The sequence below is a fragment of the Astyanax mexicanus genome, chromosome 23 (genome assembly GCF_023375975.1).
Source record: "Astyanax mexicanus isolate ESR-SI-001 chromosome 23, AstMex3_surface, whole genome shotgun sequence".
Taxonomy (NCBI): domain Eukaryota; kingdom Metazoa; phylum Chordata; class Actinopteri; order Characiformes; family Acestrorhamphidae; genus Astyanax; species Astyanax mexicanus.
Window position 1 is genome coordinate 14,374,223 of NC_064430.1, and position 27,121 is coordinate 14,401,343.

At 37.2% G+C, this 27,121-nt stretch overlaps 2 protein-coding genes and 1 long non-coding RNA gene across 3 annotated transcripts; all 3 read right to left on the reverse strand.

The window, feature by feature from the left end:
- Positions 1-63: 63 nt before the first annotated feature.
- Positions 64-5,515, reverse strand: LOC107197518 (uncharacterized). The gene is made up of 4 exons (XR_007429160.1): positions 5,043-5,515; positions 4,038-4,121; positions 3,286-3,416; positions 64-1,937 (listed from the first exon to the last, which is right to left on the reverse strand). It is a non-coding gene; the product is annotated as an uncharacterized LOC107197518 (long non-coding RNA).
- Positions 5,516-6,978: 1,463 nt separating this feature from the next.
- On the reverse strand, positions 6,979-14,145 carry LOC103037049 (CD59 molecule (CD59 blood group)). The gene is made up of 4 exons (XM_022668202.2): positions 14,037-14,145; positions 11,856-11,928; positions 10,466-10,567; positions 6,979-10,366 (listed from the first exon to the last, which is right to left on the reverse strand). Exons 2-4 carry the CDS (start codon positions 11,908-11,910, stop codon positions 10,167-10,169), a joined length of 357 nt encoding a protein of 118 aa, XP_022523923.1. The 5' UTR covers positions 11,911-11,928; positions 14,037-14,145; the 3' UTR covers positions 6,979-10,166.
- A 924-nt stretch (positions 14,146-15,069) lies between these two features.
- fbxo3 (F-box protein 3) lies at positions 15,070-26,224 on the reverse strand. The gene is made up of 11 exons (XM_049471171.1): positions 26,093-26,224; positions 24,176-24,265; positions 23,596-23,759; positions 23,120-23,234; positions 22,688-22,892; positions 22,319-22,364; positions 21,763-21,851; positions 21,156-21,274; positions 19,664-19,779; positions 19,145-19,335; positions 15,070-18,338 (listed from the first exon to the last, which is right to left on the reverse strand). The coding sequence occupies exons 1-11, from the start codon at positions 26,182-26,184 to the stop codon at positions 18,207-18,209; spliced, it is 1,359 nt and encodes a 452-aa protein (XP_049327128.1). The 5' UTR covers positions 26,185-26,224; the 3' UTR covers positions 15,070-18,206.
- Positions 26,225-27,121: the final 897 nt, after the last annotated feature.

Consider the following 27,121-nt stretch of genomic DNA (forward strand, 5'->3'; position numbering starts at 1 on the left):
GATCCTGATTCATGTTATATCTGGTGTGATGCAACATAAGAAAAAAAGAATCCCAGTCCAAAAATAGCTTTGCCAGTTTATTCAAAGAATCTTCTGGACAAAAAAAAGTCTATTTGTAATGCAAGAAAAAAAGTCTCTGGTTTCTTTCCACAGTCCAAAAACATGGAAAATGAAATACTCTAAACTGATCTGGTGTGTATGTGTGTGTGTGGTATGTATGTAAGTTTGTTTGTGTGTAAATGTATGTATGACTCTGCACTAATATGTACTGTATGACTGTGCTGTAGTGCTCGATGCTGTCCTCCAGGTGGACGCTTGTTTCCGGTTAAGAGTACGCTGTGTGCTATTGGCTGCTGCTTCTCACCGGTGTGTATAAGTAAATTGGCTGCCGCTTCTTACCGGTGTGTGAACATGAAAATTGTAAAGCTCCTTGGGTTTCTCAAAAGATGTTATGTAAGCGTAATTTTTATTCATCCAAACAGTGATGCTATCTAACGCAAGATAACCAGACTAAACTTCCTGTCGGTTTTGGTCAGAAAGCTATCTGCTCCTCCTAGTCAGATTTACCAGAGCCCTGAAGATCTCAGCCAGCTTGTTTTAGCCTCCCCCAGTTCTTAACTCCAGTCTGACCTGGCCAATCTTTATGCCTTAACTAACGGACCTCATCCCAAACCTTTCCACCAATTATGAGTGAGTGTTGCCCATTCTCGAGATTGACCAGATGACTCAAGGCCTGCTCTAATCTTAAAACAGCCCTTGGGAAGCTCACACATGTATCAGATAGTACACAAAATACTGATTAAATGTACAGTAAACAGGCCTATCTTAGCCAAGGTAAACAGAGCACATATGTTGTTTTACCCACAGTTACATATGAATTACTCAAAATAATTAACCAGAGATCATAAAGGAAAACATATTACTCATGCTAATTATTGATTAAGATAAAACACTAATTATTTATTAAATCAATAATCGATAAACAGGGGTTGGACAATGAAACTGAAACACCTGTCATTTTAGTGTGGGAGGTTTCATGGTTAAATTGGAGCAGCCTGGTGGCCAATCTACATTAATTACACATTGCACCAGTAAGAGCAGTAAGAGTGTGAAGGTTCAATTAGCAGGGTAAGAGCACAGTTTGGCTCAAAATATTGCAATGAACACAACATTATGGGTGACACACCAGAGTTCAAAAGAGGACAAACTGTTGGTGCACGTCTTGTATCAAGAGCCATGGTATCCAGGATGGATGAACCACATCTACTAGGATTAACTGTGGACGCAGAAGGAAGCTGTCTGAAAGGGATGTTCGGTTGCTAACCTGGATTGTATCCAAAAAACATAAAACCACGGCTGATCAAATCACGGCAGAATTCAATGTGCACCTCAAGCCTCCTGTTTCCACCAGAACTGTCTGTCAGAACAGTAAATTATTGTGGTCTAAAACCAGGTGTTTTAGTTTCATTGTCCAACCCCTGAATGACTTTATTCACAATATCGATTACAGAAATTTGCTACTGAATAGAAATCAGTAAAATACCCACAGTTAAATAAAACAAACCAAATCTCCCACCATACCAATTCACTAATTCACTTATAAAGTTCCAATATTTCAGATTTTACTTCGAGCACTGTTTGTACATTGTTTTACATGGTGTACAGTAGGTGTCCACTAAAAGTGCTGTGGTGATGTTTACTATCAAATATCCTTCTGTTAGCCCACAGTCTCACAAACACCACATCTCCCACCTCCATCTGTACGATCACACTGTTGGAGCTGCTGACATGCTGACTGCTGTCGTTATGAGAATAAGCAGTGACCAAACGCTCTTCATTCTTATGCAGGGATGCTCCTGAAGAAACAGAGGGAGTTGCTTGATTGTAGACAAAGAGTTTGAACTCATAGATTCCTTTTACTGGAGCTGTGAAGATACCTATTGTAAAAGATTAAACACAGGAAACAGTATCAACCTCATGGTGGTCTAAGCTGCTGTTAAGATGATGATTTACGTCACCAATAGTATTAATGTTTTTAGTCTACAGAAGATTTAATATTTTTGGGGCATTATCAGAATACTGTGCCTTTTGGCCCACAAAATAATAAATAAGACTTTTTTTTACTAATTTATAAGACTTAATAATACACAGAAATCATATTTTTGTCAACTTTGTATTTCCTGCCATGCAAGTGTCCACCCTGTCATGGCAAGCTGCAAAACAGGGCGGACAATTTTAGCAAAAACTGGAATTTAATAAAAGCTACAGTTGATTTGTTCATGATGACCCTGTTTTGTTTCAAGGCTACATTTCAATATTTTACCCTGAAAGCTTAAGTTTTACCTCAGAAAGTATGAAGACAATATGATTATTAAGTAAATTATTAAGTCACATTTAAATTATTAATTGCTGAACATGCAGCAATAAAACAGTATAAAGACTGATATAATATAATATCACTGATATCAATGGTTACTTTCTTAAAGGGGTTGGGAATTATTAGACACATTTAAATAGCCTGGTATTTAAAAATAGCTAAATTAAGCTAAATTAACAAAATCACAATTAAGTAAATGTGTAATTTTACCAATTAAAATAATCAATTAGCTTAACCAGGCAGCACTAAGGACATGGCAAAAAGACCAACACTCCACTTAAAACTAAAATTATTATTTTAATAATTGATTTTACCAAATTAAAACCTCTGGAATATAATTAAAAGGAAGATGGATAATCATGAGCCATCAAACCAAACTGAACTGTTAGATTTTTTTTGCAACAGGAGTGGCATAAAGTTATCACAATGCAGTGTGTAAGACTGGTGGAGGAGAACATGCCAAAATGCATAAAAACTGTGATTAAAAACCAGGGTTATTCCAACATAATATTAATTAAAACTTTATGAATATGAATTTGTTCTCTTTGCATTATTTGAGGTCTGAAAGCTCTGCATATTTTTTCTAAAATCTATTTGTATTTGGAATTTGGGAGAAATGTTGTTAATAGAATAAAACCACAACATTCATTTTACTGAAATATCTACCTAAAATAGCAAAATCAGATAAACTAAAGTCTCTTAATTGCTTCCAGAGCTGTATTTTAAAGTGAAGGTTAAATGTCCTCTATATATGTAATAATTTGTGCATTCAGAGTAAATCTTGAAAATGTATTGTTATATAGGGATTGTAGTGATTGTATGAAATTTAACAAATATGCTATGGACAGAAACAAACATGATGTTGATACTGACCCCTATGTGAGACATATTCAATATATATACTTTACCTGTAATTGGATTGTAGGCGCTGCCAATATTGGAGAAGATTTTGGCAAAGACGAGTGTTGTTTCAACACTAAAAGTTCGACATGTCCTTCTCCAGTAGTCAGAAGAGCAGCTGAGAATGCCACCTTCCTCACTGTTACAGCAAATTAAAGAATGAGAGAATGTAAATGTTAATGCCTATATTTAAATGACTAATTTTTTTTTTTTCTTCTTCTAATTTTTCCCCAATTTACATGGCCAACTACCCAACCCACCCATTATCACTAGGTGGGTGAGGACTAGCACATGCCTCCTCCAATACATGTAAAGTCTCTGCCTCTTTTAAAACTACTGCTGATGCAACTCTGCAGAGTAGCATCACAGTGCACTCGGAGGAAAGCGCAGCGACTCTGTTCTGATACATCAGCTCACAGAGGCCTTATGCTGATCCACATCACCTTTTGGGGTGATGAGGGGAAAGAGCGCCATCTACCCACCCAGAGAGAGCAAGGCCAATTGTGCGCTCTCAGGGCTCCGGTAGTCGATGGCAAGAGAGCAGGTAACTTTCTAGACCACATTTTTTTGCCACATTTGAGTCAGAGTAATATATTTCAGTATATATATCTAGCATTTTCTATAAGCCACATTAACATGTATAGTTTAATCATAATTTGACAATTATACATAATTATATAAATTAGTTAAAAATAAATCACGTATTGTCCATTAACACCTGTTAAGAATACAATTGAATAAATAGATAATTTGCATTTACCTTCATTATTTTTTCTCAAATCCTCTACTTTGTCCTCAGTGATGTTGGATCTGTCTTTCAGAACTCTCAGCTCCTCTGACTGACCTATAACAGCACAAAACAATAACCTGTACTTTACAATTACATTAACTCTACAATTACTGTTCAAGAACAGAATTAAAAGCAATACATAATTTCATCGGATTCAAGTCATTCTATTCATTAAGGATCTTAATCTTAGGATATATGATTAAAAACTAGGTTTCTAACTACATTTACAGCATTTAGCTGACACTGATATCCAGAGCAACTTACAAGATTATTCCTATTACAGAGTTTTGGCCAATGTAGAGTTTAGAGTCTTGCTTAAGAAGTCTTATTGGTGTAGCTCAGCATTCAGTCACACAGACCTGGAATTGAACGCCAGTCTCCCACATGGTAGCTCACTGGCAGGCAGTGGTGTTATCCTACGCACCACACCAAATAGGTTTTAGAAAGCACAGAGGGAGCCTTAATTAAGGTACTAATTGGTTGGTGATTATCACTTCACTAGAGATATTAGATTATACATCATGCTGTGGAATATCTGATTACTAATACATTTACTGGAACATTTAAATCCTGATGCGATCCAGTGATTCAGGATTGATCCAGTATTTTAATTGACAGACAAAGTTGGCCTAATCCTGTTTTCTCTTGTACCCCTACCACTGTTTTTGTGTGTAACAATAGGTGTCCCCAGGCCAGAAAAGCATTAGAAAATATAATGTGCATGCCAAAACATTGTGTTTAAAAAAAAAGTATTGACCAGGTACAAAGTCAAACCCTCCATAGGTAAACCTTAATGTTTGACTCAAAAACATCTGATCAATCAGGAATCGAAGTACAGAACTTTCTATAATCTAAACACATTTGCTAAATTTACTTGTACCTTGTATTCAGTGATTTCTTATTGTTTAATTTAGGCCTGCATAAAGTTGAAATGAGGTACCAATCTTAGGAGAAAAAAGATCTGCTTGGTCTCACCTTGAAGTGTTTTCTGCAGTTCCTCGTACTTCCTTGCCTGTTCTTCATCTTTTTTTTGAAGCTCTTGGTTTTCTGTTCTCAGCTGTTGAAGCTGGGCCTCGGTTTCTCTCAGTCTGGCCTCTATAGGAGGAGTGTGTGTGAGTGTCTGAGCTCAGCTTTATGCTCTCCCAGAGTGCTGCTCATCTCTCTCAGTGCAGAGAACATGCCAAGTGGGCAGCTCTCAGGAGGAGCTGCTTCACTCCTCTTTTTGGTCATCTCTCTCTCCATCTCTCTGATTTGTTCATCCTGACCTCTGAGCTGCGAGGAGACACAAGCTGACCAGACAGACAGCAGCAGCAGCAGTAGCAGCGAAGTAGAGATGAGAGGTTTCATGAGTGTGCTGGATTAGAAAGGTAAGAAAACACCTCTGATTCGGCTTTTCACGCTCTGACTGAGGTCCAAAGGCTTTTCGTCTTTAAAGGTACTGCTGGACCTCATCACTTGGTTGTGACGTGCTGAATGGCCAAGCATGTGACTACTGGTCAGTACTGTCAGTTTACCAGATAAAGGGAATGCCCAGTGTACCTTGAAGTTAATCATTACACCACAGAGAGTTACACTTGGAAAAAGAACCAAGCAAAAGTGAGAAATGTGCCACTGTTGCTAGTTATGGAGTGCCTTGAGTACTTTCAGTAGCAAAAATGGTCCAAAAAGTGTACAGTACCAATCAAACGTTTGGACACACCTTCTAATTAAATGTTTTTCCTTTTTTCCTACATTGTAAATGAATACTGAAGTCATTCAGGCTATGAAGAAACACATAAGGAATCATGTAGTAACTTAAAAGTGTTAAACAATCATAAAAATACTCTGTAAAGCATTTAGTCGTCTCTTATCTAAGGTTAAGTTGTTAACTTGCGATTTCTGAGCCTGGTAACTCTGATGAACTTATTCTGTGCAACAGAGGTAACTCTTGGTCTTCCTTTCCTGGGCCGGTCCTGATGAGAGCCAGTTTCATCAAAATGTTTTTGATTGTCTGCGTAGGTTTTAAGACACAGTTAAAACCTTATTTTCCTTTACTGAGAAGTGTTGGACAAGTCCAGGTAGCTGCGTCCCTGAAATAGCAACGCACAAGTCAGAGCACACTGGGTCTTTAAAGTCATGACGAGTGACACGCTGATTGGTTTATTGCATGTTATACCCAAAACACACCCATGCCTTTTTGTACATTTCGAGCTGCACAAGGCATACTTTTCCCATTGTTACGATAGCAAAGTTAAACTTACATACCCTAAATCAAGCTGGTTAACGGCTCACCTATTTATCACTAATATAGGGCCATAAGAGGCAAGAAATTCAAGTAATTAACCCTTAACAAAGCACAGCTGTTAACTGAAATCCATTCCTGGTGGCTACCTAATACAGCTGAATGAGAAAATGCCATGAAGTGCAAAGCTGTCATCAAAATAAGAGCTGCCTACTTTCTAAAATCTAAAAAACTTACTTTACTTTAAAATATAAAGTATATTCTGATTTGTTTAACACTTTTTTGCTAACTAAATAATTCCATATGTTTTTCTTCATAGTTTGGATGACTTGGAAAACAAAACTTTTGGTTATAACTGTTTGTGTTAGAAGTTAGAAATCACTGTTTTACTCCTATTAACAAGCTCAGTATTACTAGTAGTAGTAGTCCCACACTTCATTGGTAAAATTTCAAGGACCCTGACACTTAAAATGAGCTTGAGGTAGTTATCCGGGTGCCTCAGATGCTAAAAAACACTGTATTTCAGAATTCTGGGGGCAAAAGGTGAGCTATTGCGCAAATATTTGTACTCGTTATATTACACTACGCCCCAAGTACACTTCACAACAGATTTCTCCTGGTGTAGAGCATATTTAGGATTAGAAGGTCAACAAAGGTTGAGGTGAGAGTGACACAGTCATGAGAGCAAAATTGTTTTATATGGTCGACTTTATTGGATACACACACAAATAGTAAGCGTTTTCACATAAATAACAGTTAGGTTAAAATGTCTGAAAACAGGATGTTGAGCCAAGTCAGCTCTGTGCATTTTCTATAAAGCATATTAAAATCCCCTCTTACCTTAACATTGAAAGCTCATGGATATTTAATACATTAAGACAGCAGTAATGTACATGGAAATGGATGTTACATGATTTCCATATATAACAGTCCTAACCCGTTTTTAATAACTTCTTCCTGCTAGATGATCCGATGCCAAAGTCCAGTATTTGTACAACAGGAAGAGCCCAACTTGCACATTTCTGTCTCTCAAACAAAATAAATAATCTCTCATAGCATATTAATGTAATTTCATTGATCAGTTGAAAAGCATATTGTGTACTAGTTAGTAACATTCTCAAATGTACAGATCAAAAAATATTTTACAGTGCAAAAAGGCCAGCGTTGATAAAGCTTAGAGCTGGCAGTGATCATTTAATACAGCCTTAAATAGGCCACTGAAGACAAGTTGTTTTATTGTAGTCAATATCATGGCCATATAAAAAAACTCTGATCTAACGAGTTTAATTTCTCTGAGAGAAATGAATACTGCAGTAGTAAACAGAACTGTTTCATATTCATTACATTTGTCCTGTGTACATTTTTTTCCTTATAGTACTAACCTTGCTTTTTTATATAATGTCTATCAGAGTTAAAATAGATAAAAAAATATTTTAATTCATGGTATCAGTGTCCTGGCACGACCATCCCTACAAAGTGTAATATATTAATTCTATAAACAGAGTGGTTTAGTAGGTTTGTTGGACTAAATTGCTCTTTACATTTTGACAGAATTTCATAAGTTAAAAATTGAACCAAACAATAGACACAAAAACACATAATTTCACAATTTATTTAAATTAACCTGCATTAAAAGTATTTTTCTAACTGCTCTGTGTAATTACACATTCTCACCAGAGGAGTCTCTAAAAATCCCCAAATGCCCAAAACCTACAGACTGTCACTTTAATATGTAGACGAATTGCTTGCTAGTAGCATTATTTAAATTCTGACTACAAAAACAAACTTTTACACGTAATTGGGAGGATGCAGTTCGAATTTTGGTGAAAAAACATGTACACAAGACAAAATATATATAAAAATGTTTAGAGATATTTCAGCATTCACTTTTCTCATTTAAAACAGTTCAGACCTGGAGTCTCTTTCTTGGCCATAAAGACTGAAACATGAGTCAAAACCTCAGAAGTATCTTTAAAGAAATATTTTTTCCCCATCCTCTGTTCCTCACAGATAACAAAATCATCCTTGCATACACTGAATGCAACTCAGAAAATCAGTGGCAGAAGAATGGCAACCAGTGTAGGTAACCACACCTGAAATACCCTGAAATAACAACTAGGTGGTCTTTTGGAGTGTGTTTCTGTTCACTCAAGTTATTAAGAGCTTTAGTCAAATAAACAAGAGCCCATCTAAGAATCATCTTCATTGGCTTTAGTTACAGACAAAGCTGAAGTGAGAAAAGCAATCCCCAAATTCATATTCACATTTATATCATACAAAATACGACCACCTCCTCATTTCTACACTCGCTGACTTTAGTTCTGACAAGTTGTTTCTCTGCATACTTTATTATACTCATTTTACCCTGTTCTGCTTCAGTGGTCAGGATCTCCACAGATCAGCTATTATTTGGGTGGTGGGTCATTCTCAGCACTGCAGTGACACTGACATGGTGGTTGTGTGTTAGTAGGGTGTGTTGTGCTGGTATGAGTGAATCAGATACAGTAATCCTCAGTGTCATTGCTGGAGGGATGCTGCCTTCAAGTCATTTGTTTTTGTCGACCAATACGTATTCTAAAGTCATAAGTACGATTTTCACATGTCCTGTGCAGCAACAGATGAGCTTCTGTCTGACTTTACGTGTACTTGGTGGAACAGCTAGGTAGAAATGTCTGATAGAGTGGACAGTAAGTGAACAGTGTTTAAGAACTCCAACAGCAATGCTGTTTCTGATGCACTTGTACCAGCATAACACACACTAACACCTCATAAACCACTAGGGCTGGGTATAAATTTACCAAATGCGGGGAGAGTGCGTACTGCGGAAAAAAGCGCATGCAGAAATGCTTATCATTTTATATGTCAACACATCGCCACTGTGCTTAAAACTCTCAGGTGCTTGTGCTGTCTCTCCTTTGCTCATTTGTTTTATCTCATTCCTGCTGTCTCTCTTTTTCTCTCTCTCATGCAGTCTTCCTCTCTCTCTCTCTCTCTCTCTCTCTCTTTCTCTCACAGTCTTCTTCATATTTTATAATACAGTAAAAAAGGTCTGCCACACCTAAACCACACTACACTATGATAACTCCCCCACAAAAATACAGGAGAATACCAGCACTTAAAAAAATAATCATGATTTTCATGATTTTTTAAGTGATTGACATATAATTTAATTTGGCCAATCTAATGCTGATATTTCCTAAAAACTGAAATGCATCCAGCAGTATGCAGTAATGCTGTTGTTTTTGTTCTTAATAAAGCACCACAAAAATGCTCATTGTTTGTTCCAACAAGAGCTAAAAATGTGGAGCATCTCATGGTGAAAGTATGAGAATTAGATTACTCATGTCAGCTGTTAAATAAATACATTGTTTGAGAATAATTATCGCTTTATGTATTTTTTTTGGTTGCAATTTAGAAAAAAGGTATAGAAAAAAGTGTTATCAAAAAAAAATTAAATGATACCCAGCCCTATACACCACCACCATGTTAGCATCACTACAGTGCTGAAAATAATCCACCACCCAGTTAATAGCTACTCTGCGTTGGTCCTGTTGAGTCCTGACCATTGAAGAACAGATAAAAGGAGGCTAACAAAAAATATGCAGAGAAACAGATACAGGACTAACGTCCCCTCAGAACTGCATTATGACGTCACATTATGTATATCAGCAGGTGACCACTATCTAAATGTGATTTGACAATTCTGGTTTCACTTTTCACAGTGCCTTTCCTAACTTAAAGCATTTATGCTGTAGTATTAAATAAGCATGTGGTCACCAAAAACATGGGAGTTTAGTTTTGGAGTCGCTCAAGCCTAGTATTGGTATGCACAGCAGCACCAGACGGGGGCAGCATTTGGTTTGAATGAGCACGGCAGCTCAGAGGACACACCACCACAACACTGCCAAGGAGACCAGTAAGCCCAGCAGTGAGCTACTGGCCGTGGCCATGGGGGCCCCGTTACAAAGGTCAGAACTGCAGCATTTATATGAGAAACTGGAGACGTGTGGAAACATCTGCGAGAGTACGGCGTAGTCACAGTCCGAATACTTTATACACTGCCGGTATGTGTCACCACCTGGGAGGAGATAGACAATAATAATAGTAATTGACATTTCTGGTGGCAGAGAAATTTGATTGTGATTAATAGAAGTTTGTAGGAGTTATTTAAAATCACCTCTTTCATTCAGCGTCAGGCACGAGTCCTCAAACCTGCAGTCATGGGTTTTAGTGCAACTGCCAGTGTAGTCCCGACACCTGTAACACTTAATTGCAGAGCCTGTCGATTTGAAAGAAAGAGAAAGTCATTTTGTGCATTTGAACGGGACGCCAGAAGACCCTTTATTTACCAACAAGGCCACTTATTCTGCAATATTCTGCGAACTGATGTGAAACCTTTGAAATGGGTTACAACCAATATGCCTGATGCTAACAAAGCATTTCACCACAAGAACACCATAAAAAGAGTCAAACATGGGGGTGGTAGATTAATGGTCTCGGGATGCTTTGTTTCTGCAGGGCCTGGCCAACTTATCATTAATTAACCGATGGAACCGTGTATTCTGTCCATCAGTTCATGACCAAAAGCTAAAGTGTAGTTGGGCTGTGCAACAGGACAATGATCGGAAGCACACAAGCGAAATACTCCTTAATGACTTAAAAAAATCCCATCTTGAATCCCATCCAGTGACTTAAGTGTAGCCAAAAAAAGTCAAATGTAGTCGAATCAAACAATTCTACAAAAAATTTAACAATTAAAATTGATCAAATAATGAAGTGCTCAGGGCTTCAAGTGGTCCAGCGGGCTAAGCATTGCCACTATGATCAGGAGATCACTGGTTCGAATCCTGTTTATGTAGCTTGCCATTGGCTACCGCAGCCCCGAGATAGCACAATTGGCCTTGCTCTGTCTGGGTGGTTAGATGACGCTCTTTCCCCTCATCACTCCAAAGGGAGATGTCGCTGCGCTTTCCTCAGAATGCGCTGTGATGCTACTCAAGAATGCTACATCAGCAGCAGCTTGAAAAGAGGCGATGGTTGACTTCACATGTGTTGGAGGAGGCATGTGCTAGTCTTCACCCTCCTGGTGTTCGGGCATCACTAGTGATAGGTTGAGTCCTAATGAGTGGGTTGGGTAATTGGCCAGGTAAATTAGGGGGGGGGAAAGGGAAAAAAAAAATAATAATAATAATTCAAATAAATAAATAAAATAAAAGAATGACGTGCTTTAATTAAATTTTGAATTGGATTCCAGAATTTTCTAGTTGCAAGATGAAAATTTAAACCCCACAGGTAGGAAGCTAGGAGTTCAGAAAGTTCAGAATCAAAAGTGGCTGACAGGCACATTAACAGTATTAAAAGCAGTCACTGATAAATTACTGTCAAACTAGATGAAATAAACCCCAAACTCTGGCTAACTGCTTTTGGAAATGACTCGAAATAGTATAGAATTATTTGCATGTTTAACAAAAGTGACATCAACTCAGATGTAATATCTAAGGCAAATGGAATTAAGCGTTGTTGTTAGATTACAAATTTATGAGTGGAGATCTTTACATTTTACATACCTAGTCCAAGCAGGGCCAGACCAAACACCACACTCACTCCCACAAAGGCTTTCATATTGCAGCAAGTAGACTTCTATATGTAGGAGAAAAGAGTAGAGAGAGTAAAATTGACTTCATTATTTGACTCTTTCTTATAGGGCCAGTTTCTCAGACAGAGATAAGGCCTAGCCCTACACTTAAGTTGCCCCATAGATTATTGAATGCCCCATATTAAGAATGTTTTTTTTTTTTTTTTTTTTTTTTAAGATCTGTACTTCTTAAGATTTTAAAGATTCTTTCAAATGATGACAAACTCAAGCTAATCAATAATGTATGATATTGGGCTCCAAGTGATTCAGCAAAGTAAGGCCCTGCCAGTGGGATTCCAGGATAATGCTAGTCATGCTCCCTGCCATCAGCAGCTAAAGTCTGAGAGAGAGCACATTTGGCCGTGCTCTCTCTGAGTGGGTAGGGTACCCAGTGATTCTGTGTCAATGGCAGTTGGTAAAGGGGTGGTGACTGACTTCACATGTATCAGAAGAAGCATTTGCTAGCCTTCTCACTCCTAGTGTTGGGGGCATTAGTAATGACAGGATTGCTAATGAGTGGGTTGGGAAATTGTCTTTTCATAAAGGATTAAATACGCTTTCACACCCACCTTGTTTGGTAAAGAGCTAGAATTCACCTGCCAGTGCAAATCGCCAAACTCATAACTTACATTCTACAAACCGATCAATATGGAGTATAGACACAGCCCACATAGCTTGTGACATCTAATGAAATCATTTAGTTCTTTAGTTTACTTACGAAACTGTAGTGTAAAACCAAAACGAATCGGGCCAAATGTACTGTACACAATCCAAACTCCTGAAAAACAATTCCACACCATAATCCCCCTCCACCAAACTTTAAACTTGTCTTTACAAGTACACAAAAGCTCTATCCGGACGGGACTCGTTTCTCAGGGGTTTCTGGGGTAGTTTTCTTTTTATGGGGGGTCCTCTGTGATTTTATTCCTGTCCGGAACGACTGTGTAAGTGTTTTTCGAAAAATTACAGGCTGAATTATCAACTGTTTTTCGTTGAACTCTGTGGTCCTCAGGTAATTTTAGTTCCATCTGGACGCACATCTCTGAGTTTCATCACCTCGCATTTAATAAAATAGCTATTTTTCCACTGCCACACACCGTAATTACACTTTGTGCGCGTGTTTCCACGGAGATCCATGTAAACACAACAGCGAGTGGAAATGGACTCGCTGTGACAGAGAAAGCCAAAAAACTCACTTGTCCTCCTGTTTTTTCAACTGCAATCCAGATTCAAGAGTTTTATCACTGAGTAGAAGTATGAAATATTTTTCACAGACATCCCCCTGAGAAACTAATCCAGTCTGGATAGGGCTTTAGTAATAAATAATAAATAAAAGCATAGCAAAATTAATTCATGAAAAATAATAAACTTAGTCCAATTTTAGTGTTTCCTTTAACGAACGAACAGCATATTTTAAACAGCAGCAGCAGACCCACACTCCACCCTCACCCCCGGCTCCTCGCGGCACTAGGAGCTTACAGCTAAGGAATGAAGGAGAGCCGCGACAGGAAAGCAGGTTTAAGATCATTTTTATGGTCTACTTACATTCACTTACTCACTCACATTCACACACTCTCAGTCAACAAAAAATCATGGTTAGCATCAGTTTACTACATTTTTACAAACTGTTTTTACAGAATTTAGCTTTAGCATTTGTAAATTTCACTCTCATGTGACAGAACTGCATAGGTATATTTATGATTAAAATAGCACTGCTCTGCTGGGGTAAATATTGTCTACTGAAAAAAAGTTAAATGTTTGCAAGCTTAATTTTAATTTGTATTCTCGTAATTGCTTTTTATTTAAGAAGACGACAAAATACATTTAGGCTTTTTAATTAAATCACTAGTAAAAAAGTGGAAAAATGATTAATAATCCAGCAAAAAAGTTTTGTCTAGTCCAGTTTTGGTTTCGCCCAAAAAAAAAAAAAAAAAAAAAAAAAAAAATATATATATATATATATATATATATATATATATAAAACTAAGATTTTTATCTGACCAGCTGCTAGTAAAGGAAAACATTTATCAAGTATATAATCTAACACAAAATAACTTTTAAACCAACTGATTTTTTACATTTTACAATATATAAAATAGCTTTAAATTCTTACCCCTTTACTAAGAGCCTCCAGCAGCCAGACCACTCCACTGTCACCCTCAGGCCAGTCTGATAGAGACTGGAAGAGCTGTGGCTTTGGGAACGCCCACAAAAAAACTGTAGTGGCTGTAATGGTGTAATACTAATCAGTCTCTTCTGTTCTAATCTGGAATAACAGAGATGTCCACATACTTCTCTGGGGGAAAAAAATAAGAGACCACCTAAAAATGATTAGTTAAAACCTCTGGCATATAATCAAAAGAAAGATGGATGATCACAAGCCATCAAACCAAGCTGAACTGCTTGAATTTTTGCACCAGGAGTAAAGGCGTAAAGTTATCCAAAAGCAGTGTTTAAGACTGGTGGAGGAGAACATGCCAAGATGCATGAAACTGTAATTAAAAAACAGGGTTATTCAACTAAATATTGATTTCTGAACTCTTAATTATTTATGAAAATGAACAGGTTTTTGAGGTCTTTTTGAGGTAATTTCTCATTTTCTGCAAATAAATGCTCTTAATGACAATATTTTTACATTTCACAAATAACAAAAAGTAGAAATGTTAAAAGTGCCTGAAGAAAACAATTGGGGACTTTTTGGGTAACTACTAACGCAGCATTCCATTTGAACTTGTATATGGGAATCTATTGTTCCTAATTTGGCCAAACTTTGTTTAAAAGGTACTGAGGCAAATTGAGGACGGCAGTGTTTTTAGATTGTGTTGACACATGTATTCTTCTTCGCAGGGAACAGCTTTAACTTCCATTGGTGGATTGCACAGCAAACTGTGTTCACAGACAGTGGTTTCTTGAAGAGTTCCACCTGAGCACATGTAGTGATTTACAGTACATAATCAGTACAGCCCAATTTTAATGAAGTGCCTGAAGATCACCAGCATCCAATAGTGAGCATTCACCTTATTTCTTGTGCACTGGAATGTTTTCCAGATTCTCTTAATCTTTTGATGATATTATGAATTGTAGATGGTTCTGAATGAGCTCTATAAATATGTTCTGTATATTCTATAGTGAATAAAATACAGGCCTTTGGGATTTGCAAGTCATTGCATTCTGTTTTTATTTACATTTATTTACATTTTGCACAGCATCCCATCTTTTTGGGAATTGGGTTTGTAGTTGGATCAGATATAAAACAAGTTCTTATGTAAATACTTTCAACACAAATATAATCCAGTTAATTCCTTATGTAAATGGACACAAATCTAATCTAGCATAAAACCAGCCTTGGACATCATTTTGATGAGCACAGCCTGTAACAGACCCATGCAGATGTGTATCCCATGTGACTGCAGCCAGAGAACTAATTGGCTGCTGCTCATCGTATGAAAAGTGAGGGCAAGGCCTAAATAAAGAGGAGGAGCTATGAACCAAAACAAGGGACAACACAAAGTGTTACCAGGCGAAGCGCTAACAAAGCACTCTTCATCTCACTACGATTACAGCATCCAAACTGACACCAATAAAGACAAGAGAATGGCGGGTGGGTTGGGGTGGGGTCTGAATGGAATACATTCTGTGTTATGAGAACAATAATCTATTGAGACACATTTCACAGAAGTGGACTATCCCTGACCCTTAGGAATATCTGAACAATTTAGCCATTCATTTGCAGGATAAACACATTTTAAAAGTGAACATCTTCTGCACACAAAAGGACATCGTTTCCTGTTTTATTTACCCCAAACATAAAAAACAACACATTTACAAAATAAAAAACAAATACTTAATAATCAATCAGAACTTAAGAGATAATAGAATAGAAGATAGCCTGAAAACCCTATTGCACTGCATTATTTTACAACAAATCGAAGAGCAAAATAACTATCAATTACTAATAAAGATCAATCAAAAACAATGCCTTCTTTTAGACTGATTACAGATACAAGAGAGCCTGTACAACTGTGTGTGCGTGTGTGTGTGTGTGCGTGTGTGTGTTGGACAAATTTCCCCTCGGGGATCAATAAAGTATCTATCTATCTATCAAAGAGAAAGAAATAGAGAACAAGAGAGGGCAAAGCATTCACCTTTACCTTCTTAAAGAACTTGCCTCAATGCAAAAAGAAGAAATTCCAATGTGCGTGCAAAAAGTGTAAATTAATGCTCGAGTCCAGTGTGCATGTTTGTGTTTGTGTATGGTGAGGAATACTCCAGTGGTACAGGCCAACTCATTCATAGCATAACAAAATAAACTGTAAACTAAGCCACGACCATGTAACTACCTGAAAAATCACTGGCTGTTCAAATCAGGTAGACGTATCATATAGTTGTAATTTTGTAGGTGTACAATTACTGTCTGTAGCCCAACTGATGCTGCACAACTGCTCGCCCTCTACTTTGTCTAAAGATTACCTTGTGACTAATGCTCTAGCAGGCCTGAAAGTGGGCATCACATGGATAAGCCATACAATTTAAGATGTTGTGCAGATATTTAACCATGCTCGATCCAGGAATAAATCATAGAAGGCATCCCCAATAGTGGACAGTGCAGTGTGGGGTAATGACCATGACTGGCGGTATCTAGCTAAAACTGTCCATGCCACTAGACAGGTCGGATCAGTATGTTATTTTTTAACTTCCATGGGACACAATACTAGTTCTTATCTCATGACATTTGGCAGGTCATTGTATTTCATGTATTTTACTTGCTGTACTGAGAATCATGCACACAACATTAAATGATAGATAACAGATCTGTGGTGCATCAAGGTGATAACAAGCTGTGAAGATGAAGCAGATGAGCTACAGCGAGGTAAAAAAAAAAAAATCTAGTACTTTTTTTTTTACCTTTTGATTATAGTGTTTACCTGCTCTCAACATCCCAAATTCAGCAGATAACACGCTCTTCCTGAGTTGAAGGTGGTGTAGAAAGAGAAAAAAGCCCTATACAGACGGGATTCGTTTCTCAGGGTAATTTGTTCTTTGTTGACCTCTGAGAAAATTACAGGCGGAATTATTCATTGTTATTTGCTGAACTCTGTGGTCCTCCGGTAATTTTAGTCCTGTCTGGATGCAAATCTCTGAGTTTCGCCTCCTTCTGTTTAATAAAAATAGCTATTTGTTTACTGCCACGCACTGTAATTACACTTTGGACGCTCGTTTTGAGAGAGATCCGTGTAAAAACACAACAGCAAGTGGAAATGTAGGAGCTACTGAACGTCATGTTATGTGAGAAAGCCAAAAAACTCACTGGTCCTCCTGGTTTTTCAATTGCAGTTCGGACGTTTTATCACTGAGTAGAAGTGCGAAAAATTTTTCACAGACATCCCCCTGAGAAACTAATCCCATCCGGATAGGGCTAAAGAGAAGAGAGAGAGATAGAGAGAGAGATAGAAAGATAGAGAGAAAGATAGAGAGAAAGAAAGGAAGAAAGAGAAAAAAGGGAGAGAGAAGAGAGAAAGAAAGAAAGAGAAATTAAGAGAGAAAGAAAGAAAGAAAGAAAGAGAAAAAAGAGAGAGAGAGAGAGAGAGAGAGACTGTCCACTGGTGATGTGCTAATTAGGACTGCTTGGAGCTGGTACTCTGTATTGTGATTGGTCGTTTTTGACAGATGTGCTTTTTTTTTTTTTTTTTTTTTTTTAAATACAATTGAATATCATCTATCCATAACAAAACAACACAGTAAACACTCAATGGCTCAGTCTGTCCTCCAGAACCTAATATAATAAATCATAGATATTTTATATTCTATATTCATATAAAATGTTATCCTACCCCAAAATATTGTTTTATTGTGGAGATAATGTGGTGCTGCAGTTTGTTTTATTGTATGTTTGGTGGGTTATTCAGGTTAGTGGCAGTCTCTTTAAGTTCAGAGCTGACAACAGTACCGGCAGTGTAAGCCAAACAAAAGCTTACTGAATGTGTTGTGTTTTTGTGGGCCTTCGCTCGTAAGCCTTTTTGAGAGTGAACACTGCGACTATAGTATCACACTGTCACTCATTCTCTCTCTGAACGCTACTGGGAGAATCACGCACACACTCGCACACACACAAGTGTGCAGGTTCATGAGAGGACAGACACAAAGCCTTTGTATAATAAACAATGGAATTCTCAAAACTCTGCTCTCTACTGCCATGCTGCTTGTGTGTGCATGTGGGTGTGCGAGTGTGTACAAGTGTGTGTGTGTGTGTGAATGTGAACGGGGGGAGAAAGTAACAAGTGCATCAGACGTGACGAGGACAGCGCCCTCCGGGGTTGGCCATGTTCATGCCCCGCAGCTCTCCCTCCTCGTAGTCATCTGTATCTGAGGAATTGTCTTCGTTAAATGGAATGACAGACACCTCACTCACTGAGCTCTGAGTAAAAAAAAGGGGAGAGAGAAAGAGATCATGTTAAAAGTGTAAAAAAATCATACAAATAAAATTACTATTTCTACTACTAAATAACAACAAAGAAATAATATTTTTTGTCTTGCACATCACTTCAAATTGTGTTTTTTTGCAAGTTCCTGTTTTAATAATTGGGGAAATGTTATTTTATTAAAACAGTTTATACCCAAGTTATTTCTAATTAAAAACTTCTCTTATTCAAAAAGGCCTACTAGGACATTTTTATTCATCTCTGATGTGTGAATTTTTTTTTGTTTTTATCCACTTGTTCCTAAAAGTTTGTTTCTGATTTTATTTTTGCTGTAGCACTTTGAGATTTCTTTGAAATGTAAAGTGAATTACAAATAAAATGTGTTAAAATTATCATTATTATTTCACAATTTGTCTGAAATGTTTGAATAGATTTAAAGTATTTTAACAAAATTAAGTTGAACAGACATAACATAAATACGAAATAGCTTGGATTCATTAATGCCTGCTATAAAATAAAAGTGAAAGGAAATGTAAGAGACACTGTTTTTATTTAGCATTTTCCATGTTTACAAAACTTCCAAAACTTTTTTGGATTTAGGATGTAATAAGTGTGCTTGTTACACATTACACAACAGTCTGTTTTTTTTTTCATTTAGGTAGTTAATCTAAAATATTTCATTATAATAATCTGTATTCTTTGTACTGCATGACATGAAAACGTAATTCAAAAATGTACTAATACTATTCTGTTGTACACCAATTCTACATACTCAGCAATAGATATCATGCAAGTTACGTACCGAGCGCACTATGGACTCTCGGAAGGGTGGGCACACCATGTGGAATCGTGGAATGGAGACGTCAAATATTTCCTCTTTATTTTTGAGCCTGTGGAAGGTGTAGTGGCCCTCCATGTATTCTGAGGTGGTGGAGAATGTTGTGCAGCTGGCATACTCGTGCACTTTACCAGGAGACATGACCGGAAACTCACCTTTACAAACACAGAACATTATAGTTTAGATTTATCACAATTTTTACTATCACGAACATTATGGGTGGGCATTATAAATAATAAGAGAAGCATGCACTTCTGACTCCATGTTCATTTTTAGAACATTTGCTTTTCATTGTCCAATAAAATCCTGATGTTTAAAATAATAAATATATAATAATAAAAAATAACCAACTATAAATGTAAACTAATCATTGCTGATTTGAAAATTATTATTTTTTAATATTGAGTAATCAAGTTTAACAGATTAACTTTGGAAATTCTAATGTAGCTCATTCAGCTAACTTGCCCATCTTCAACATCTTACCTACAACACCAGGCCCTCTGACCTCCTCCACGTTCCCATTGGCATTGGTGATTTTCCAGTAGCGGCTGTCCAACTGACACGCACTCTCAGGCAGTGCTGACCGTGCCATCTCAATCCTACAAAATACATTTTTTAATAATTGTTAAAATAATATGCATTAATGGAAGTTTCTTCTTTTACTAATAATTTTGTCTACATATAATCATATTCTGTTCTCCTAGAATGTTCTGTCAATTTCTGCAGAAAGTTTAAAATATCTTGTATGTGGGATGGTGGTTTCAATATAAGTCACTGTCTGTCTGGGCCTTGGTGATTATTAGCAAAAATAATATTACAACTAAATGCTATTATTAAAAAAAAATAATAATAATAATAGGAAATGCTTTGCACTGTGCAATTGCCCAATGTGGTTACTTTGAAAGTTTCAGCTATGGTTTTGGGAATCACTTGAATCGCGACTGCATCATTTAGACTATGATTTTGTAAAACAGAACCATTTAGCATCATTAAAAAACAACCAGACAATTTTTTTTTTCTTTTTCCCCATTTTCTCCCAATTTGGTTATCCAATTGGCCCATCCCTTTGTCCGTCCCCCTCACCGGTGGCACCTGCGACCCTTGGAGGATGCGGACAAGCACACGCCTCCTCCGACACGTGTGAAGTCAGTCACCCCTTTTTTTAGAGCTGCTGCTGATGAATTATTGCCTGAGCAGCTAGCGCGCTTGGAGGAAAGCACAGCGGCTCGGTTCCAATTCATCCGCTCACAGACGCCTCGTGCCGCCCAGCACCACCTTTAAGCGTGATGGGGAGAGAGCGCCATCTACCCACCCAGAGGGAGCAGGGCCAATATTACTCCCTCTGTGCGCTGGCAGCTGACGGCAAAGCTGCATGAGCGGGGGTTCGAACCTGCGACCTCCTGCTCATAGTGGCAGCGCATTAGACCGCTGGACCACTCTGCGCATAATCAGACAGAATTTTAGAAGGAAAAAAAATACTTTTTTAGGGGTGTGGCAAGATTTTTCAAGAGGGATCTGGCAACACAGTAGCGATAGCAGCGAGTGTGGTGGCTAAAGAGTGAGAGCAGCTCTCAGCAGCTTTTTAATATGTGGAGATATAATATATTTTTTTACACTTGGGGGAAGTAATGTATAGTACAAGGTATAAACTTTAGTATAATCAAAGATCAAGCGGGAAATCGCTTGTTCGAATCTCGTGCAGCTTGCCATCAGCTGCCGGAGCCCTGTGAGAGCACAATTGGTCTTGCTCTCTCTGGGTGGGTAGATGGCGCTATTTTCCTCATCACTCCTAGGGTGATGTCAAGGTGTCAGCACAAGGTTTCTGTGAGCTGATGTATTAGAATAGAGTCACTGCGCTTTCCTCTGAACATGCAGTGATGCTACTCGGCAATGCTGCATCAGCAGCAGTTCGAAAAGAGGCAGTGATTGGCTTCACATGTGTTGGAGGAGGCATGAGCTAGTCTATAGGTTGTACCTGATTCTGTAGGTGAAGAAGAAGTGTGGTGGATGGACAGAACTGAGTTCGGGCAGAAAGGAGGTTGAGACAGACACAGAGATGTCCCCAGTAGTCGCCACACACTTCTTGTCATGGACGTACCTAAACAAAAATTAAAGTCAATCAGTTTGGACATCCCATGAGATATGATTTTTTTTTTAGAAAACTGAATTAGCTTGTTAAAGCAATGTCTTGTTCACAGTCGTCACAGTTGTCACAACAAACACCAGCTTTGGGCTCCGCAATGCAGCAATGGGTATCAGCAAATAACCGATACCCACAAAACAGAAGATTAAGATTTGAAAAAAGCAGTTCCTTGATTGTAAGTAAAGTTGAGGTCTGGAAGGCAAAACATTTCTTTGCAAAAGACTTCCAAGAAGTGAACTCAGGAGTGTTGGTGCAGTATTCTACTGTATAGCATCACCTGCACAAATATGACCTTCACAAATTTTGTCATCTTGTCACTAAACAACTACAGAAATGTGCCATTATTCAGTTTTATGAAAAAAAAAAAAAAAAACAAAAAAAAAACAAACAGGTAATATTTTACTTGATTAGCTATTCACCATAAGAAATTATTTTGCAGGTACCTGAAGATCTGGTCCCGAATAATCGGGTACTCTCCAGTCACTACATTTTGAACGTATGAGGTAAACCATTCAGTAAAGCTGGACCCTGTCACAAAGAAAGAGAAAGAAAAGAATATTTATTAAGAACACATAACTAAGATACAACACTGGTGTTGCAACACATTTATTGTTCCTACAAAATGTTACATTTCTTTATTTACAATCTAAACATTAGTTATGGCACAAGAAGTCATCAAACTAAGGTTTTTGCTCTACAGTTGATCGCAAACATCAAAATCTAGAAAAAAAAATGTAGCAGTGTTTAATGTGCTTGTTACTAAATCTGCGCTACTACCAGTAAAACACTCATGGTTAAAGGACTATTAAAACTATATTTTCTGTAGTAACCCGTCATATTGTTAATCTGGCAACCCACTTGAGCTTCGCATCTGGAGAGGAGTGGGTAAGGCAGAAAACTCTGTTTGGACATTGGACTTCTGTAGCCATTTCACACACTCGCTCGCATTCATTACTTACTGTTCCTTTAACTGCATGAGTATGACCATAACCTACCTGTTATGAACATATCAATAGCAGATGGATCTTGTGCTAATTGATCCTGTGAGAAAAAAGAAAACAAATCATTTGCATGCTACAAAACTGCAAAAACAAAATTAACAAAACGTTAAAATGTCAGTGTATTATCGTGGGTTTATGCATTTTCATGTGTTCATGATCTTTTGGTTAAATTAACTAAGAAAACTCAGTCCATAGTTTTATGCACAATGCATTTGTGTGAATGTAGTCTTTAGATATTGAAAACTCAAGACGCAAAAAATCTTCTAAAATATGATGTAATCTGGACATTTCTTTTTATAAAACAAGCTTTTGCCATCGTTTCAAAATTATAGTGAGAAAGAGAGACAGAGAGAGAATACTAACCGGACAGTGGTAGAAAATCTCGCTGCGCATGCGTCCCTCTGTGCTCTCCAAGGCCATATACTGGCTCAACCCTGTATGAAAGCAGAAAGTGAGAGGTAGACATTGTCTCATGCCCTTCCTCTGCTGAAATCCCCCCGCTGCTGTCTCGATGTCCAACAGGTCCTCTGAGCGATAGTGATTGGACAATGCCATACTGCCCATCAACCTACACACAGGGGGGGGGGGGAAACAGAGCTATTACTAATTATTCACAACCTAACAATGTAAACCTCAATAATCTAACGAAAGGAACTAAACAGTCCATGTTTAACGGTGATTGTGTGAAGGAGAAAGATTTTAAAATAATAAACATGTTGCTACTATACAGACAAGGTTTAAATATTGCTGTAAGGTGTAGGTTTTGCAATGGAGATGCATATTTTTAATTCTTACCCAGGAACGACCAGTTTTTGACCATTGTGTATCCTGTAGGAACAGCGGTAGTCGTTAGGAAGCTTGCAGCCAATTTGAGCCTCAATGGCATCCAGCTCCTCCTCTTTTGCGCCCTCTATTGACAAAGAATGGGATGTAATTATTTAGTAAAATTACATAAATATGAGATTCAACATCCAGTTTTGTACAGTAATTTTTTTTAGATATATTTGATTAAAAAATACTACATCAATGTTCCAAAACATAAAATAAAATAATACAAAAAATATATTGTTAAAAACTAATCTAATATTAGGCTGCTATTTTTGCAGTAATGAATGGCCTGTCTTTTGAGGGAAAAAATTGCAAACACAAAATAAACAATCAACTAGTTTACTTGCTTTCCTGTTCATTTTAACATAAATGTAATCAGTACACTTCTTTCACTCAAGGTTCCCTTTAAGAATCAGGCTTCTTACATAAGCCACTGCACACACCTTTGAGGGAGGCAATCATTCGTGGGCATTTCTGGCCCAGATAGCTCTTCAGGTCATCCCAGGATTTCTTCAGCGTGCTGTAATGGTCAATGTAGCGACCTAGATCTGCGTAAAATTCCCGGAACAGCTCCTTCCAGCTCTGCCCTCTCTGAGCCTTATCTGCCCTGCAGGGGAAGCCGGTATCAAAAGAATCACAACATAAGAACATAATATCTTAAAATAATGCTAAAATTGTGATATTATTACTTACATTCAAGTTTAGTGTCAGTTTACTGGAAGTGGATTATATTTATTCTTAAACTTGATTTCAATGTGGAGAAATACCACTGATAAGCATATTTACTGTATATAAATAAACAAGATATAATTTGATTCTGTGATTTTTGTGGAGCCCTTATTTTCAAAGTGCAGCTTTTTCTGTTATAATGATTGTGAAGGTCAAAGCCACTACTATAATATTTGTAAACAGGTACAAAATAAGTTTATATAAATAATGAGAAATGAGAGAGAGAGAGAGAGAGAGAGAGAGAGAGAGAGAGAGAGAGAGAGAGAGAAAGCCATAGAGAGTTGCAAAGCTTACTCTGTAAGAAGCCAGTGTTTCTGGCAGAGACCCTTCCACAGAGGATTATGTCCGGTCAGCTCATTCAGGCGTCGACTTACAAGACTGCAACTGAGATAAAAAAACAAAAAACAGTGTAAATTAGCTGGTGAGGCACACCATGTTATTAAATATATATAGCCCTTATTTGTTCTAGTTATTTTTGCCATTTAAGCTCTTCAGGTGCAATCAACAACTGGAAATGTGAGTACATAATTTTGCCAGGGCCTTTAAGGAAAACAAATTACTGATAAATCAGTAATTTCATTATTGTAAAAAAAAAATAATAATAATAATAATAATTATACAATGTTATGGTAAAGAAAAGAGAGGGGTTATTTTTTACCAAACAATTAATTGGTTTTAAAAAAACACTTTACTGCCAATAAATATAAATAAATTGAGCTTTGGAAATGGACTTTTAGAAATGTCAATTTACAAAGTCTTTGTCTGTAGTAAATTAGATCTGCAACAATATTGTATTTTAGACTCAGTTTATTTAAAAAGAGAGTTTAAATGTGTGAAGAGCGTAGTTAGATAAATAAATATGAAACCAAAAAATCGTGAAAACTAATTTCTCTGGAGAAACCTTTCATTTTAGTATTTGCCTACTGTTGGGGGAAAGCTGAATGTAAGATATATGTCGCAATATTTAAATACATTTAAAACCCCTACTCAAAAACTTTTGCATGTATTTAATTTGTAGAGTTGAGTCAATTCGATAAGAAAATGTATCCCGATACAATAAAATATCGATATATTGTCCAGCTCTGAGTGCATCCCTAATAATATTAACTTATATGAGTAGTAATGTCTTGATGCAGTAGCTACCCAACTTAAACTTTCTTAATCAAAATTGATGCCCTATCAAATGGGATAACTAGCTAAATTAACCTAGCTAGGTTGCATAAGCTATGTGTAGCTACATTAACACTGAAAGCTGCCACATACAAAACGTTGTTTTTTAAGTCAAATGGCGAAATAATCGTTTAACATCTTATCCAGTTCAAACTCCTGGTAGTAACCTATACAAGCCCAAAGAGTCTCTGTTCTGTATGTTTTAAGCAGTAATCTACCTGCTGCCGCGACCAGTCTAAAACTTGTTTACATCTGTCTACAGGCTCTTAATACAGTTAGCTGTAGCCCGTGTTCTGTCGAGTTATGCTACCCATCGATACATGCTTCCTAAAGACACTGCGCATGCGCCAAACTACTTTTTTTAAAATTATTTCTCCCGTGTTTTATAATTAATTTTTTTAGAGTTTTTTTTTTCTGCATTTAACAACCTGGACTCAAGAGTATTGCACTGTCAAATAGTAACTGCAATTAATAATAATAATACATATTATTAAAAAAATAATAAAAAAACAGATTATTATAATTATAATAAACTCTTTTTACCATCAATTTACCCTGATACAGTGATTTAGACTATTCTCAAATATTACGTAAACTTCTACTCGTAACATGCTCTAACACTGTGCTTATTTTGTATTTTTACCTTTAAATATACACAAAAGGGTAGCGTGGTTTGACAGAGTAGCACAACTCGACAGAACACCCAGCAGAGCTAACGTTACTCACTGTAAGTATAGCTAGGCTACATCGTAGAATTGAGAGGCTGTCAGTATAATATAAATAAATCACTGGCTGTATTATACACAGTGTTCCTCTACCGCAGGTTAACAGTTTATTAACTAATATAACAATAACGCTCTTTATTAACTAGTTAACCAGCGCTAGCACAAGCAGCTAACCGAGCCTACCGCAGCCAGCGGCATAAACAGTATTAGCTACCTAGCGAACTTTCCGACCTCTCTAAAAGCTCACACAAGCATCAAACTGCGCCATAACTCCTGCAGCAGCCCGGCCGCGATCGTATCTGCAGTAAACACGTACCTGACCAAATCCCTGAAGTCCAGGAACGATAAAATCAGCAGCAAAGGGTCAGAAGGTAAATTATCCAAGTTCAGCGCCATGGACGCCGCCATCTTGATACGTGATGGCTTTGCAAGGCCCCGCCCACACGCTCTCGCATCATGAAGGCGTGTCCGCACGCTGCTTTGTTATCAAATAGGTCGCACATGGTCGACCGGAGCAGCAGCGCTGTGTGATAGTCAGAGATGTAGCCTGGCTATCGTACTAGAGAGCCAGAGTTCAGTAAAAGTACTCTGTCAAGTGCTCTATAAAAAAGTGACTTTAGTAGAAGTTGTAGTGTTTTTTCATCTCCGCACTTAAGTGGAAGTACCAAAGCATTCAACATTGTTTGTAAAAGTATACATGCATTCCTTTATTTAATTTATTTTCTACATTGTATATTAATATACAGTGTATAAAGACTTTTAAGAAATACTTGTTTGTCGTACTAGTAAATTGAATATTATTAAAAAGTTACTTTATTTCAGTAATGCAGTTCAAATTGTGAAACTCATATAGATGTATTACACACAGAGTGATTTATTTTAAGCGTTTATTTATTTTATTGTTGATGATTGTGGCTTACACCCAGTAAAAAACTAAAATCAGTGTCTCGGAAAATTAAAATATTATGTACTGTAAGTCAACTGGTAATTTTGGCACTCTGGCCAAAATAATGCTGAAAAATGAAATCCGCATCCTCATGAAAGTTGTCACCAGAGGGAAGCATCAAGTACTGCAAGATTTTCTGAAAAAAAAAAAAAACTTGTGTTCTTTCTACAGTGCAGGGTAAAACTTTATAAAGGATTCCAGCTCATTTGTCCATGAATCAGTAAATCTGATAAATTAAATGCAGAGAAAAAACTACAATCTTAACTAATAAGAGCCAAGACACATTTCTGAATGTTGATACGTTTAAAATTGAATCAGATTGCAGTGAGAAATGACATGAATGTATTTTTTTTTTGTGGGCACGTGAATGTAAATATTATAAGGCTAAAATCCTGATGT

What these genes read in the sequence shown, in the direction of transcription:
- LOC103037049 (XM_022668202.2), bottom strand. Translation starts at nt 11,910, where the DNA reads ATGAAAGCCTTTGTGGGAGTGAGTGTGGTGTTTGGTCTGGCCCTGCTT. An exon ending in TCTGGCCCTGCTTGGACTAG is followed by an intron (nt 10,568 to 11,855) that starts GTATGTAAAATG and finishes TCAAATCGACAG; the next exon opens with GCTCTGCAATTAAGTGTTAC. An exon ending in CCTGACGCTGAATGAAAGAG is followed by an intron (nt 10,367 to 10,465) that starts GTGATTTTAAAT and finishes ATCTCCTCCCAG; the next exon opens with GTGGTGACACATACCGGCAG.
- fbxo3 (XM_049471171.1), bottom strand. Translation starts at nt 26,184, where the DNA reads ATGGCGGCGTCCATGGCGCTGAACTTGGATAATTTACCTTCTGACCCT. An exon ending in GGGACCAGATCTTCAGGTAC is followed by an intron (nt 21,275 to 21,762) that starts CTGCAAAATAAT and finishes TTGTTTAGGTAC; the next exon opens with GTCCATGACAAGAAGTGTGT. An exon ending in GAGAGTCCATAGTGCGCTCG is followed by an intron (nt 18,339 to 19,144) that starts GTACGTAACTTG and finishes TTTTTTACTCAG; the next exon opens with AGCTCAGTGAGTGAGGTGTC.